General features: G+C 42.3%; 1 protein-coding gene across 3 annotated transcripts in view; it reads right to left on the reverse strand.

Annotated features, from left to right (window-relative positions):
* map2k5 (mitogen-activated protein kinase kinase 5) overlaps positions 1 to 16,432 on the reverse strand; it is a 122,790-nt gene that overhangs the window by 98,615 nt on the left and 7,743 nt on the right. For all 3 annotated transcript variants that reach the window (XR_006661810.1, XR_006001715.2, XM_041882876.2), the window contains exon 4: positions 17 to 86. Coding sequence is in view for 1 of the 3 variants with exons in the window: in XM_041882876.2 (XP_041738810.1) it covers positions 17 to 86 (70 nt within the window). In the remaining 2 variants the exon portion in view is untranslated. The remainder of the gene's footprint in view (positions 1 to 16; positions 87 to 16,432) is intronic.

Here is a 16,432-nt window from a genome sequence, read left to right on the forward strand (position 1 = left end):
CACACTCACTACATACCTCGAGGAAATATCTGGAGAGGCTCAGGCAGTAGACCATTCATCCGCTGCTCCTTCACGTTATTGCAGTACTGAGGAGAGACGGGAAGAGATACCCAGTAATCATCAGTGAGGAAGGAGGAGGATTGCGAACGTAAACCATTTTTAACCAAATGTCTTATCAACACCATGGTGGTGAGTATAGCAACAAACACATGTTCTACAGAAGCTGATTCGTTGTGTCATGCTGTGTTGAAAGCTGCTGCAGGTAGCGTCTAGTGCCCTGTGGGCTAGTGTAGGAACGGCTGTAGCATTAGCCTCCTCCTCGCCAGGTCATCACACACACACACACACACACACACACACAAGCCTTGGAGACTCCTGCCAAAGCAACATTGAAATTCATGTTTCAGTTAACTAAACCATCTGTTAAAAAATGTGCATGTGAGTGTGTGTTTAAACCCCCCCCCCCCCCTCCCTTCTTTGGAGGCTTGAGCCCTTTGTAAATTAACATAGAGGCCTTGCCCCAATCAGGCCCATAACCACAGATGCAGATGGATACTTGCATGGGGTGGGTAGAAATGTGGGTGTGAGTGTGACAGATTGTGGCTCAGTTTTTCCATGAGTCAGTCAGTGTATAAAAACCTAGCAAACACTGATGTTTATACATTTCCTATCTAGTATAGATGTGCATATCACTCTAGGATATGTAAATGTACATAGGCAGGCCAGCTTGGAATCAGAATGGATCTGAATAGATCTGAATGGCTACCCAAGAGGCACAGCTGTTATTAAAAGGCCTATTTATCACTGTCAGCCTCTCCTCAGGTCCCATCCCTCCACATGCCCTCCGGTGTTGTCACTCGGCCGAACAGGAACAATGGGCCCAGCACCGCAACGTGTGGGTCTGCTGCTCTCTCTCTCACACACACTTTCACACACACCTTTCATTTTCCACTCGGCTACCCTATTGATTAAGACCGCAACAATTACCACCTAATCTTTTAAAAGGTGTATTAAAAGACATTCGCCTTTGTTGGCCAATAACTAAACAGTGTCGGATCACAAATACCATCGCTCAGCCTAGGGGGACAGGGGAGAGAGAGGGGAGAGGGAGGGGAGAGAGAGGAGAGAGTGAGGAGAGCGCAGGCCCGGGCTGCAGGAAGCTCATCATCATTAGCAGACGAGGAGGGGGAACAGGAGAGCGCGGGATGCAATTAGGGCTGCTACCTCCGGGGGGATATAATAGAAGTAGGAGGGGAATGAGGTCACGTGGTAGACGAGCTGACACGGGTCAGTCTTTAACTTTCACAACCGCGGCTCCAAGCCTTTCAAGGTGCCGAGCAATGATTAGAGTTGCCTGGAAGACTGGGTTGTCTCACAGGACTCGCATGCCAAAGGATGTTCTTTTTTTGTCATTATTTTTGTCTGGCTTTCAAAATAAAGGTCCTTAGCGAGTCGTACACAGAAGATGGTTTAAGATTGGCATGGATGCTCATTAATCGATATATGCATATCAAATTCAAGGGTAGGGCTGGCACAATTACCGTATAATCGTGTAACCGACGGTTATGGACAAAGACCGTCATGAAAATAAAATAACCGTCATAACCATTTAACTAACAGCTGACTGAAGACAGGACGGCCGGGCATTGGTGCGGTTGAGTCCGTTTCTGCGGTAACATGGACTTAAAAATGTGATGGAACTTTGTTGCTCCTTGCTGAAACAAGCAAGGTGTTGTAGCAAACAAGTCTTTGGTTGCCTAGGCAACACCCCCCTCCCTGCAGCAGCAGCACACAGAAATAGAATGAACAGAACGGGATTGGAACCGCTAACTGGCAATTTGACTGGTAAACTCATGGGTACACTGGCAATGGCTGGCTTATATTATGATGCAATAATTGCCATGGTAATGTAGAATGTTCATTCAAATGATGTTAACTGATGTGGCTCATGCAACGGAATGTATCTTTTTCAGTTGAGTTGAATCAACAAATCACAGCACATTTTGATGGGCACACTTCTTGCTTTGCTCCTCGCAATGTCCACCTGTCCACCCATTATGCAATCACTGACTTGATGCCTGTTCTATTCATTATATATCTATGGCAGCACACGTATTCAGGAGCTGAGGAAAGGAGAAAATGTGCGTCCCAAATTGTATTTGGTTGCTATTGGAACGGTTAATGCGGTCATTTGGCAGGCCATTTACCGTCATCTAAAATGCCATGACCGTCACAGCCCTGTTAAAGGGTTTTAGATTATTTGTTTGGCTTTTTAAATGACAATTATCTGAGATTACATGGATTATATATGGTAGATCAGCACTCCTACTCTGAAACAGCGTTGTGGATAGGTACCACCGGAATGCCTAATGAATTTCCCCCATACGCACCTAATACATTGGCCTCTCTTAATTCATATTAATTTTGCACAATGGCTGTCCACTCATCTGGAATTAACGACAGCCAGGCAGAATGTGCCCAGGTCTCTACGGAGGCCAAACGGTCACAGCAGCGAACCAAAGAAGCCCATATGCTTTGAATATGAATACAAAATGGATTGCTGAAATGCATAACCCTTGCATAAGACGCCCGGGAAGCCTGCCTCACGTATATTATATACCTGTATTACAATTTCCCCCCGCAATCAGCAGCTTTTGGCCAGACACGCTCGTCCCGAGAGGAGCAGAAAGCCATTATAGGCATCCCGAATTCATTTACCGAGAGATTGGAGATTTGTTGTGCAGCATCTGAAAATATGTGGATGAAGCAATGTGTATTTGTGTCGGTGGTGGGGAATGTTGTGTCGTATGGAAAGCTAATATTTCAGTCAGTCTGGAGATGTTAAACATAGGTCCGGAGCAGGTAATGTGGGATACAGCAAATAACACACACTAACTAGGATATAGATCTATTCTGTGTGATTATGTTCCTGCTGAGATGAAATTAGCTCTTTCATTGATGAAGAGCCACTATGATAAAGAACTATTGAAAGCCACTTCTGTTTTGTGTTAAGGGCGAAAACACCAATCCATCGCATTTCGCAAAGATTTGCTGCATCTCAAGAGTAATCATATACAGTGGGGAGAACAAGTATTTGATACACTGCCGATTTTGCAGGTTTTCCTACTTACAAAGCATGTAGGAGGTCTGTAATTTTTATCATAGTTACACTTCAACTGTGAGAGACGGAATCTAAAACAAAAATCCAGAAAATCACATTGTATGATATATTAAGTTCTGCTTTTCTGATGTATCAAATACTTATGTCATGCAATAAAATGCAAATTAATTACTTAAAAATCATACAATGTGATTTTCTGGATTTTTGTTTTAGATTCCGTCTCTCACAGTTAAAGTGTACCTATGATAAAAATTACAGACCTCTACATGCTTTGTAAGTAGGAAAACCTGCAAAATCGGCAGTGTATCAAATACTTGTTCTCCCCACTGTATCACATAACGTGACAAAAGAAGCAAAACCACATAAATTTCTTCATGATATATCTCATTCACTTCCCTCAATGGTTTCAATGGCGAGCCTCGTCTTTGCAGACTGTGTGTTAGTGTCATTGTAGCGCTCAAAGTCAACAGCCAGACTTTTGGTGAATTCACAAAATGGGTGAATCAGTCACGGTCACACGTCTCCAATAAAACCCCATTAACGTCCCGCCTCTGCTAGCTTCCATCTTAAACCAAGTGTACACTTGCCGAGGTTCAAGTGCCCAAACGGTCCACACAAATGGCTCATTTTGCCACACCAATATTTCTGCTCAGCTTCGTCCTCAAACACAAACTCTCTTGCACCGGCTCTATGCACACTCACTAGCCTCTACCCACACACTCACTAGCCTCTACCCACACACTCACTAGCCTCTACCCACACACTCACTAGCCTCTACCCACACACTCACTAGCCTCTACCCACACACTCACTAGCCTCTACCCACACACTCACACATACTACACTGACACTGCAACACACACACACACACACTTTCGCATAGGCCGCTGCTACTCTGTTTATTATATATCCTGATTGCCTAGTCACTTGTACCCCTACCCACACGTAGATACTGTATTACCTCAACTACCTGGTACTCCTGTACATTGACTCAGTACTGGTACTCCTTGTATATAGCCTCGTCATTACCTCAACTACCTGGTACTCCTGTACACTGACTCAGTACTGGTACTCCTGGACACTGACTCAGTACTGGTACTCCTGTACACTGACTCAGTACTGGTACTCCTGCACATTGACTCAGTACTGGTACTCCTGTACACTGACTCAGTACTGGTACTCCTGTACACTGACTCAGTACTGGTACTCCTGTACACTGACTCAGTACTGGTACTCCTGCACATTGACTCAGTACTGGTACTCCTGCACATTGACTCAGTACTGGTACTCCTGCACATTGACTCAGTACTGGTACTCCTGCACATTGACTCAGTACTGGTACTCCTGCACATTGACTCAGTACTGGTACTCCTGCACATTGACTCAGTACTGGTACTCCTGCACATTGACTCAGTACTGGTACTCCTGCACATTGACTCAGTACTGGTACTCCTGCACATTGACTCAGTACTGGTACTCCTGCACATTGACTCAGTACTGGTACTCCTGCACATTGACTCAGTACTGATACTCCTGCACATTGACTCAGTACTGATACTCCTGCACATTGACTCAGTACTGATACTCCTGCACATTGACTCAGTACTGGTACTCCTGCACATTGACTCAGTACAGGTACTCCTGCACATTGACTCAGTACAGGTACTCCTGCACATTGACTCAGTACTGGTACTCCTGCACATTGACTCAGTACTGGTACTCCTGCACATTGACTCAGTACTGGTACTCCTGCACATTGACTCAGTACTGGTACTCCTGCACATTGACTCAGTACTGGTACTCCTGCACATTGACTCAGTACTGGTACTCCTGCACACTGACTCAGTACTGGTACTCCTGCACACTGACTCAGTACTGGTACTCCTGCACATTGACTCAGTACTGGTACTCCTGCACATTGACTCAGTACTGGTACTCCTGCACATTGACTCAGTACTGGTACTCCTGCACATTGACTCAGTACTAGTACTCCTTGTATATAGCCTCATTGTTGTTTTTATTCTGCTTCTGTTTCCTTTATATGTCTTACTTTTAAACTCTGCACTGTTGGGAATGGGCTCGTTAGGAAGCATTTCACTGTAAAGTCTACACCTGTTGGATTCGGCGCGTTTGACCAATACAATTTGATTTGATTTGATTGTGGGAAAAATAGTCAAAAAGTATCCCCTGAGGGTGAGGGACTCGTAAATCAATCAAGGCAAGGTCAATATGTTTCCCGTCCTCCCTTCCACTACAGCTCGACACCACTACAGCTGTCTAGGCCACTCTGCCCGTTCAATCAGCTTCCGACTAGCACCAGCAAACCCTGGGATACCCAATGATACCCAATGATAACAAAGCATCCAAGACGAAGGAGAAATAAAGGCGCTGAAACAGAGGAAGTTGAGCCTGTGGCTATAGCGGCATCATTGTAAGCTGATGGGGGGTAAAAGACATCCCCAGATGAAGAGTAGATTTTGACAAATATTCTCCGCCCAGGGGGGGCCTGCTTTTTAATGAGGCGAAACTTTAAGTACTGAATAATAAATAATAAAAATGCATAGTTCATTTAGCTTTTCAGTGTACCTCGTGAAGAAGCCCATTACAAGTCATTACTCTTAATGTCCGTGATGTGAACAGTAACTATGAAGGAAAATGGTAACATCACGCGGGGGGAGGGGAGAGGGTGGGGGACTTGAAAAGTAATCAACAAGACAAAAAACTGAGATGTGTTCCAAACACAAGTATAGCCTGTATACAACAGATATGTAGAAGAAAAAAAAACTAACACATTTGAGTTTACTGTTACTTCATCAATATGAACGCATAGGCCCAGGGTACATATGCCGATGAGGTATTTTGAATGTGTATGGAAAGCCTCACTTTTTTTTCTCCATTTGAGCTCAAAGGCTGAAATAAAACACATTGACATGTCTAATTCCCTTCGTAACCTTGGTGAAGTCAATAACATATATCTTTACTGTTGTCAGTCTTTTGCCTGAACCCGGTCCAATGCAGAGGACTGAAGGTTGGCGGCACGTGCCAAACGGTGACGTTACAATGACTACACTGATTGGCACATCAGACACGTGCGATTCCACGCTAGCGGGAGTGGAACATATTTTTGGTATGTTCTGGCAATTCTCACATAGGAACTTCATTGGGAGGAAGGATGTTTGACATACATTTTACATTTGTATTTAAAAAAGAAGATCATGGTGAATGTGGCCATTGTATAGGCACGTTTTAGACCTATACATGCCTCCTGTAAGACCTTCTGATCCATACATGTTAGTGGCATTACATTCCTTATAGTGTGCTCTAACATATGTCCCAATTCTGAAATACACATTTCCACATGAATTTATTCAACATTAAAAATATGAATATGGATATCTCAAAACGACCCTTTTTGATATTTTTTTTATGTTGAATAAATTAAATGTGAACATTTGCATAAGAATCTAGACATACTCCATATGCCAGAACACACTATAAAGGAGTATAATGACAACAACATGTATCGATCAGATGCACACATGACTGTAGGTCGCTTTGGATAAAAGCGTCTGCTAAATGGCATATTATTATTATATTATTTTAAAAGTGCCTATACAATGCCCACATTCATCATGATATTCTCAAAAACTGTGACACAAATGTGAAAAGCATGTCAAATATCCTTTGTCCCAATTGAGTTTCTATGTGAGAATTGCTAGAACAATCCGAGATAGCGAAAATATGTTCTGCTTCCGCTGGCGTGGAATCGCCCGCATGCAGCGCTTTGTTGGAGGAGATGGAAAGGCAGAAATATGTAGAGTTACCAGGCTGCTTAGCAATGAGCACACTGTGGCCCTGGGTGAAAAGATCTGTTGTAATAGATTTTTAATAGCTTTCCCCCTCAACAAAAACACTCAATAGCGGAGTGAAAAATAAGGTTATAATTGCTGCCTCAATGGTATACCGGGGTCAGTAATTATATTTATTTTATTCAATTTTTAGGAATTCTTCAACAGGAGATCATTTATTTTCCAAATGCAGTGTTATTTTCAATCTTTGGCCATAGAGCAACACACAGTCAACACAAAGACTGTCATCTCAATTCAAAAAGACCCATGCAAGCAAATAGATTTCTGGGGGTTTAATTTAAATTTTGTGAATGTAACTTTGATTAGCCTATATCAAATCATGTTACTGTTTGGGTTTTTTGGGTTTAAAAAAGGATGTGAAAGGAAACTGAACTACAAGTTGGGACCTCTGTAAATACCAGAAGAGCTCAGCGCAGCTCACCTCTGCAACGTCCTCAAGGTTCACCCCTAAATGTAAAGCATTCCACCAACTTTGGTTATAAATGTTGATGTGCAATAAACAATTACTGTGTTAGTTGTGTAAGTTACTTGTGTGCGTTACTTGTGTAAGTTACCTGTGTACGTTACTGGACCAAAAACTAAAATGCAGGAGAAAACACTTAAAGGATTTGTCCTTCTTGATTATAACACCTAGACTAAACATCCCCTTAGTCAGGTAAACTGAGGTTATAGGAGTCTAGTCAGGTAAACTGGGGGTATGGTAGCGTAGTCAGGTAAACTGTTGTTATGGGAGTGCAGTCAGGTAAACTGTTGTTATGGGCGTCTAGTCAGGTAAACTGTTGTTATGGGCGTCTAGTCAGGTAAACTGTTGTTATAAGAGTCTAGTCAGGTAAACTGTTGTTATAGGAGTCTAGTCAGGTAAACTGTTGTTATAGGAGTCTAGTCAGGTAAACTGTTGTTATAGGAGTCTAGTCAGGTAAACTGTTGTTATGGGCGTCTAGTCAGGTAAACTGTTGTTATGGGCGTCAGGTCAGGTAAACTGTTGTTATAGGAGTCTAGTCAGGTAAACTCTTGTTATAGGAGTCTAGTCAGGTAAACTGTTGTTATGGGCGTCTAGTCAGGTAAACTCTTGTTATAGGAGTCTAGTCAGGTATACTATTGTTATGGGCGTCTAGTCAGGTAAACTGTTGTTATGGGTGTCTAGTCAGGTAAACTCTTGTTATAGGAGTCTAGTCAGGTAAACTGTTGTTATAGGAGTCTAGTCAGGTAAACTATTGTTATGGGCGTCTAGTCGGGTAAACTGTTGTTATGGGAGTGCAGTCAGGTAAACTGTTGTTATGGGCGTCTAGTCAGGTAAACTATTGTTATGGGCGTCTAGTCAGGTAAACTGTTGTTATAAAAGTCTAGTCAGGTAAACTGTAGTTATAGGAGTCTAGTCAGGTAAACTGTTGTTATAGGAGTCTAGTCAGGTAAACTGTTGTTATTGGAGTGCAGTCAGGTAAACTGTTGTTATGGGCGTCTAGTCAGGTAAACTGTTGTTATGGGCGTCTAGTCAGGTAAACTGGGGGTATGGGAGTGTAGTTAGGTAAACTGTTGTTATAGGAGTCTAGTCAGATAAACTGTTGTTATTGGAGTGCAGTCAGGTAAACTGTTGTTATGGGCGTCTAGTCAGGTAAACTGTTGTTATGGGCGTCTAGTCAGGTAAACTGTTGTTATAGGAGTCTAGTCAGGTAAACTGTTGTTATAGGAGTCTAGTCAGGTAAACTGTTGTTATGGGCGTCTAGTCAGGTAAACTGTTGTTATAGGAGTCTAGTCAGGTAAACTGTTGTTATGGGCGTCTAGTCAGGTAAACTGTTGTTATAGGCATCTAGTCAGGTAAACTGTTGTTATGGGCGTCTAGTCAGGTAAACTGTTGTTATAGGAGTCTAGTCAGGTATACTATTGTTATGGGCGTCTAGTCAGGTAAACTGTTGTTATAGGAGTCTAGTCAGGTAAACTATTGTTATGGGCGTCTAGTCAGGAACATTTTTGTTATAGGAGTCTAGTCAGGTAAACTGTTGTTATGGGAGTGCAGTCAGGTAAACTGTTGTTATGGGAGTGAAGTCAGGTAAACTGTTGTTATGGGCGTCTAGTCAGGTAAACTGTTGTTATGGGTGTCTAGTCAGGTAAACTGTTGTTATAGGAGTCTAGTCAGGTAAACTGTTGTTATGGGAGTCTAGTCAGGTAAACTGGGGGTATGGGAGTGCAGTCAGGTAAACTGTTGTTATGGACATCTAGTCAGGTAAACTGTTGTTATGGGCGTCTAGTCAGGTAAACTGTTGTTATAGGAGTCTAGTCAGGTAAACTGGGGGTATGGGCGTCTAGTCAGGTAAACTGTTGTTATGGGAGTCTAGTCAGGTAAACTATTGTTATGGGCGTCTAGTCAGGTAAACTGTTGTTATGGGAGTGCAGTCAGGTAAACTGTTTTATAGGAGTCTAGTCAGGTAAACTGTTGTTATGGGAGTGCAGTCAGGTAAACTGTTGTTATGGGCGTCTAGTCAGGTAAACTGTTGTTATGGGCGTCTAGTCAGGTAAACTGTTGTTATGGGAGTGCAGTCAGGTAAACTGTTGTTATGGGAGTGCAGTCAGGTAAACTGTTGTTATGGGAGTGTAGTCAGGTAAACTGTTGTTATAGGTGTCTAGTCAGGTAAACTGTTGTTATAGGAGTCTAGTCAGGTAAACTGTTGTTATAGGAGTCTAGTCAGGTAAACTGTTGTTATAGGAGTCTAGTCAGGTAAACTGTTGTTATAGGAGTCTAGTCAGGTAAACTGTTGTTATGGGAGTGCAGTCAGGTAAACTGTTGTTATGGGAGAGCAGTCAGGTAAACTGTTGTTATGGGCGTCTAGTCAGGTAAACTGTTGTTATGGGCGTCTAGTCAGGTAAACTGTTGTTATGGGAGTCTAGTCAGGTAAACTGTTGTTATGGGAGTCTAGTCAGGTAAACTGTTGTTATGGGAGTCTAGTCAGGTAAACTGTTGTTATGGGCGTCTAGTCAGGTAAACTGTTGTTATGGGCGTCTAGTCAGGTAAACTGTTGTTATAGGAGTCTAGTCAGGTAAACTGTTGTTATAGGAGTCTAGTCAGTTAAACTGTTGTTATAGGAGTCTAGTCAGGTAAACTGTTGTTATGGGAGTGAAGTCAGGTAAACTGTTGTTATGGGCGTCTAGTCAGGTAAACTGTTGTTATAGGAGTCTAGTCAGGAAAAATGTTGTTATAAGAGTCTAGTCAGGTAAACTGTTTTATAGGAGTCTAGTCAGGTAAACTGTTGTTATGGGAGTGCAGTCAGGTAAACTGTTGTTATAGGAGTCTAGTCAGGTAAACTGTTGTTATAGGAGTCTAGTCAGGTAAACTGTTGTTATAGGAGTCTAGTCAGGTAAACTGTTGTTATAGGAGTCTAGTCAGGTAAACAGTTGTTATAGGAGTCTAGTCAGGTAAACTGTTGTTATGGGAGTCTAGTCAGGTAAACTGTTGTTATGGGAGTCTAGTCAGGTAAACTGTTGTTATGGGCGTCTAGTCAGGTAAACTGTTGTTATGGGAGTGCAGTCAGGTAAACTGTTGTTATGGGAGAGCAGTCAGGTAAACTGTTGTTATGGGCGTCTAGTCAGGTAAACTGTTGTTATGGGCGTCTAGTCAGGTAAACTGTTGTTATAGGCATCTAGTCAGGTAAACTGTTGTTATGGCGTCTAGTCAGGTAAACTGTTGTTATAGGAGTCTAGTCAGGTGAACTGTTTTCATGGGCGTCTAGTCAGGTAAACTGTTGTTATAGGAGTCTAGTCAGTTAAACTGTTGTTATAGGAGTCTAGTCAGGTAAACTGTTGTTATGGGCATCTAGTCAGGTAAACTGTTGTTATGGGAGTGCAGTCAGGTAAACTGTTGTTATGGGAGAGCAGTCAGGTAAACTGTTGTTATGGGCGTCTAGTCAGGTAAACTGTTGTTATGGGCGTCTAGTCAGGTAAACTGTTGTTATGGGCGTCTAGTCAGGTAAACTGTTGTTATGGGAGTGCAGTCAGGTAAACTGTTGTTATGGGAGAGCAGTCAGGTAAACTGTTGTTATGGGCGTCTAGTCAGGTAAACTGTTGTTATAGGAGTCTAGTCAAGTAAACTGTTGTTATGGGCGTCTAGTCAGGTAAACTGTTGTTATGGGAGTGCAGTCAGGTAAACTGATGTTATGGGAGAGCAGTCAGGTAAACTGTTGTTATGGGCGTCTAGTCAGGTAAACTGTTGTTATAGGAGTCTAGTCAGGTAAACTGTTGTTATGGGCGTCTAGTCAGGTAAACTGTTGTTATAGGAGTCTAGTCAGGTAAACTGTTGTTATAGGAGTCTAGTCAGGTGAACTGTTGTTATAGGAGTCTAGTCAGGTAAACTGTTGTTATAGGAGTCTAGTCAGGTAAACTGTTGTTATAGGAGTCTAGTCAGGTAAACTGTTGTTATGGGCGTCTAGTCAGGTAAACTGTTGTTATAGGAGTCTAGTCAGGTAAACTGTTGTTATAGGTGTCTAGTCAGGTAAACTGTTGTTATGGGCGTCTAGTCGGGTAAACTGTTGTTATGGGAGTGCAGTCAGGTAAACTGTTGTTATGGGCGTCTAGTCAGGTAAACTATTGTTATGGGCGTCTAGTCAGGTAAACTGTTGTTATAAAAGTCTAGTCAGGTAAACTGTAGTTATAGGAGTCTAGTCAGGTAAACTGGGGGTATGGTAGCGTAGTCAGGTAAACTGTTGTTATGGGAGTGCAGTCAGGTAAACTGTTGTTATGGGCGTCTAGTCAGGTAAACTGTTGTTATGGGCGTCTAGTCAGGTAAACTGTTGTTATAGGAGTCTAGTCAGGTAAACTGTTGTTATAGGAGTCTAGTCAGGTAAACTGTTGTTATAGGAGTCTAGTCAGGTAAACTGTTGTTATAGGAGTCTAGTCAGGTAAACAGTTGTTATAGGAGTCTAGTCAGGTAAACTGTTGTTATGGGAGTCTAGTCAGGTAAACTGTTGTTATGGGAGTCTAGTCAGGTAAACTGTTGTTATGGGCGTCTAGTCAGGTAAACTGTTGTTATGGGAGTGCAGTCAGGTAAACTGTTGTTATGGGAGAGCAGTCAGGTAAACTGTTGTTATGGGCGTCTAGTCAGGTAAACTGTTGTTATGGGCGTCTAGTCAGGTAAACTGTTGTTATAGGCATCTAGTCAGGTAAACTGTTGTTATGGCGTCTAGTCAGGTAAACTGTTGTTATAGGAGTCTAGTCAGGTGAACTGTTTTCATGGGCGTCTAGTCAGGTAAACTGTTGTTATAGGAGTCTAGTCAGTTAAACTGTTGTTATAGGAGTCTAGTCAGGTAAACTGTTGTTATGGGCATCTAGTCAGGTAAACTGTTGTTATGGGAGTGCAGTCAGGTAAACTGTTGTTATGGGAGAGCAGTCAGGTAAACTGTTGTTATGGGCGTCTAGTCAGGTAAACTGTTGTTATGGGCGTCTAGTCAGGTAAACTGTTGTTATGGGCGTCTAGTCAGGTAAACTGTTGTTATGGGAGTGCAGTCAGGTAAACTGTTGTTATGGGAGAGCAGTCAGGTAAACTGTTGTTATGGGCGTCTAGTCAGGTAAACTGTTGTTATAGGAGTCTAGTCAAGTAAACTGTTGTTATGGGCGTCTAGTCAGGTAAACTGTTGTTATGGGAGTGCAGTCAGGTAAACTGATGTTATGGGAGAGCAGTCAGGTAAACTGTTGTTATGGGCGTCTAGTCAGGTAAACTGTTGTTATAGGAGTCTAGTCAGGTAAACTGTTGTTATGGGCGTCTAGTCAGGTAAACTGTTGTTATAGGAGTCTAGTCAGGTAAACTGTTGTTATAGGAGTCTAGTCAGGTGAACTGTTGTTATAGGAGTCTAGTCAGGTAAACTGTTGTTATAGGAGTCTAGTCAGGTAAACTGTTGTTATAGGAGTCTAGTCAGGTAAACTGTTGTTATGGGCGTCTAGTCAGGTAAACTGTTGTTATAGGAGTCTAGTCAGGTAAACTGTTGTTATAGGTGTCTAGTCAGGTAAACTGTTGTTATGGGCGTCTAGTCGGGTAAACTGTTGTTATGGGAGTGCAGTCAGGTAAACTGTTGTTATGGGCGTCTAGTCAGGTAAACTATTGTTATGGGCGTCTAGTCAGGTAAACTGTTGTTATAAAAGTCTAGTCAGGTAAACTGTAGTTATAGGAGTCTAGTCAGGTAAACTGGGGGTATGGTAGCGTAGTCAGGTAAACTGTTGTTATGGGAGTGCAGTCAGGTAAACTGTTGTTATGGGCGTCTAGTCAGGTAAACTGTTGTTATGGGCGTCTAGTCAGGTAAACTGTTGTTATAAGAGTCTAGTCAGGTAAACTGTTGTTATAGGAGTCTAGTCAGGTAAACTGTTGTTATAGGAGTCTAGTCAGGTAAACTGTTGTTATAGGAGTCTAGTCAGGTAAACTGTTGTTATAGGAGTCTAGTCAGGTAAACTGTTGTTATAGGAGTCTAGTCAGGTAAACTGTTGTTATGGGCGTCTAGTCAGGTAAACTGTTGTTATAGGAGTCTAGTCAGGTAAACTGTTGTTATAGGAGTCTAGTCAGGTAAACTGTTGTTATGGGCGTCTAGTCAGGTAAACTCTTGTTATAGGAGTCTAGTCAGGTATACTATTGTTATGGGCGTCTAGTCAGGTAAACTGTTGTTATGGGTGTCTAGTCAGGTAAACTCTTGTTATAGGAGTCTAGTCAGGTAAACTGTTGTTATAGGAGTCTAGTCAGGTAAACTATTGTTATGGGCGTCTAGTCGGGTAAACTGTTGTTATGGGAGTGCAGTCAGGTAAACTGTTGTTATGGGCGTCTAGTCAGGTAAACTATTGTTATGGGCGTCTAGTCAGGTAAACTGTTGTTATAGGAGTCTAGTCAGGTAAACTGTTGTTATTGGAGTGCAGTCAGGTAAACTGTTGTTATGGGCGTCTAGTCAGGTAAACTGTTGTTATGGGCGTCTAGTCAGGTAAACTGGGGGTATGGGAGTGTAGTCAGGTAAACTGTTGTTATAGGAGTCTAGTCAGATAAACTGTTGTTATTGGAGTGCAGTCAGGTAAACTGTTGTTATGGGCGTCTAGTCAGGTAAACTGTTGTTATGGGCGTCTAGTCAGGTAAACTGTTGTTATAGGAGTCTAGTCAGGTAAACTGTTGTTATAGGAGTCTAGTCAGGTAAACTGTTGTTATGGGCGTCTAGTCAGGTAAACTGTTGTTATAGGAGTCTAGTCAGGTAAACTGTTGTTATGGGCGTCTAGTCAGGTAAACTGTTGTTATAGGCATCTAGTCAGGTAAACTGTTGTTATGGGCGTCTAGTCAGGTAAACTGTTGTTATAGGAGTCTAGTCAGGTATACTATTGTTATGGGCGTCTAGTCAGGTAAACTGTTGTTATAGGAGTCTAGTCAGGTAAACTATTGTTATGGGCGTCTAGTCAGGAAAATTTTTGTTATAGGAGTCTAGTCAGGTAAACTGTTGTTATGGGAGTGCAGTCAGGTAAACTGTTGTTATGGGAGTGCAGTCAGGTAAACTGTTGTTATGGGCGTCTAGTCAGGTAAACTGTTGTTATGGGTGTCTAGTCAGGTAAACTGTTGTTATAGGAGTCTAGTCAGGTAAACTGTTGTTATGGGAGTCTAGTCAGGTAAACTGGGGGTATGGGAGTGCAGTCAGGTAAACTGTTGTTATGGACATCTAGTCAGGTAAACTGTTGTTATGGGCGTCTAGTCAGGTAAACTGTTGTTATAGGAGTCTAGTCAGGTAAACTGGGGGTATGGGCGTCTAGTCAGGTAAACTGTTGTTATGGGCATCTAGTCAGGTAAACTGTTGTTATAGGAGTCTAGTCAGGTAAACTATTGTTATGGGCGTCTAGTCAGGTAAACTGTTGTTATGGGAGTGCAGTCAGGTAAACTGTTTTATAGGAGTCTAGTCAGGTAAACTGTTGTTATGGGAGTGCAGTCAGGTAAACTGTTGTTATGGGCGTCTAGTCAGGTAAACTGTTGTTATGGGCGTCTAGTCAGGTAAACTGTTGTTATGGGAGTGCAGTCAGGTAAACTGTTGTTATGGGAGTGCAGTCAGGTAAACTGTTGTTATGGGAGTGTAGTCAGGTAAACTGTTGTTATAGGTGTCTAGTCAGGTAAACTGTTGTTATAGGAGTCTAGTCAGGTAAACTGTTGTTATAGGAGTCTAGTCAGGTAAACTGTTGTTATAGGAGTCTAGTCAGGTAAACTGTTGTTATAGGAGTCTAGTCAGGTAAACTGTTGTTATGGGAGTGCAGTCAGGTAAACTGTTGTTATGGGAGAGCAGTCAGGTAAACTGTTGTTATGGGCGTCTAGTCAGGTAAACTGTTGTTATGGGCGTCTAGTCAGGTAAACTGTTGTTATGGGAGTCTAGTCAGGTAAACTGTTGTTATGGGAGTCTAGTCAGGTAAACTGTTGTTATGGGAGTCTAGTCAGGTAAACTGTTGTTATGGGCGTCTAGTCAGGTAAACTGTTGTTATGGGCGTCTAGTCAGGTAAACTGTTGTTATAGGAGTCTAGTCAGGTAAACTGTTGTTATAGGAGTCTAGTCAGTTAAACTGTTGTTATAGGAGTCTAGTCAGGTAAACTGTTGTTATGGGAGTGAAGTCAGGTAAACTGTTGTTATGGGCGTCTAGTCAGGTAAACTGTTGTTATAGGAGTCTAGTCAGGAAAAATGTTGTTATAAGAGTCTAGTCAGGTAAAATGTTTTATAGGAGTCTAGTCAGGTAAACTGTTGTTATGGGAGTGCAGTCAGGTAAACTGTTGTTAAAGGAGTCTAGTCAGGTAAACTGTTGTTATAGGAGTCTAGTCAGGTAAACTGTTGTTATAGGAGTCTAGTCAGGTAAACTGTTGTTATAGGAGTCTAGTCAGGTAAACAGTTGTTATAGGAGTCTAGTCAGGTAAACTGTTGTTATGGGAGTCTAGTCAGGTAAACTGTTGTTATGGGAGTCTAGTCAGGTAAACTGTTGTTATGGGCGTCTAGTCAGGTAAACTGTTGTTATGGGAGTGCAGTCAGGTAAACTGTTGTTATGGGAGAGCAGTCAGGTAAACTGTTGTTATGGGCGTCTAGTCAGGTAAACTGTTGTTATGGGCGTCTAGTCAGGTAAACTGTTGTTATAGGCATCTAGTCAGGTAAACTGTTGTTATGGCGTCTAGTCAGGTAAACTGTTGTTATAGGAGTCTAGTCAGGTGAACTGTTTTCATGGGCGTCTAGTCAGGTAAACTGTTGTTATAGGAGTCTAGTCAGTTAAACTGTTGTTATAGGAGTCTAGTCAGGTAAACTGTTGTTATGGGCATCTAGTCAGGTAAACTGTTGTTATGGGAGTGCAGTCAGGTAAACTGTTGTTATGGGAGAGCAGTCAGGTAAACTGTTGTTATGGGCGTCTAGTCAGGTAAACTGTTGTTATGGGCGTCTAGTCAGGTAAACTGTTGTTATGGGCGTCTAGTCAGGTAAACT

Source organism: Coregonus clupeaformis, chromosome 15, assembly GCF_020615455.1.
Source record: "Coregonus clupeaformis isolate EN_2021a chromosome 15, ASM2061545v1, whole genome shotgun sequence".
NCBI lineage: Eukaryota > Metazoa > Chordata > Actinopteri > Salmoniformes > Salmonidae > Coregonus > Coregonus clupeaformis.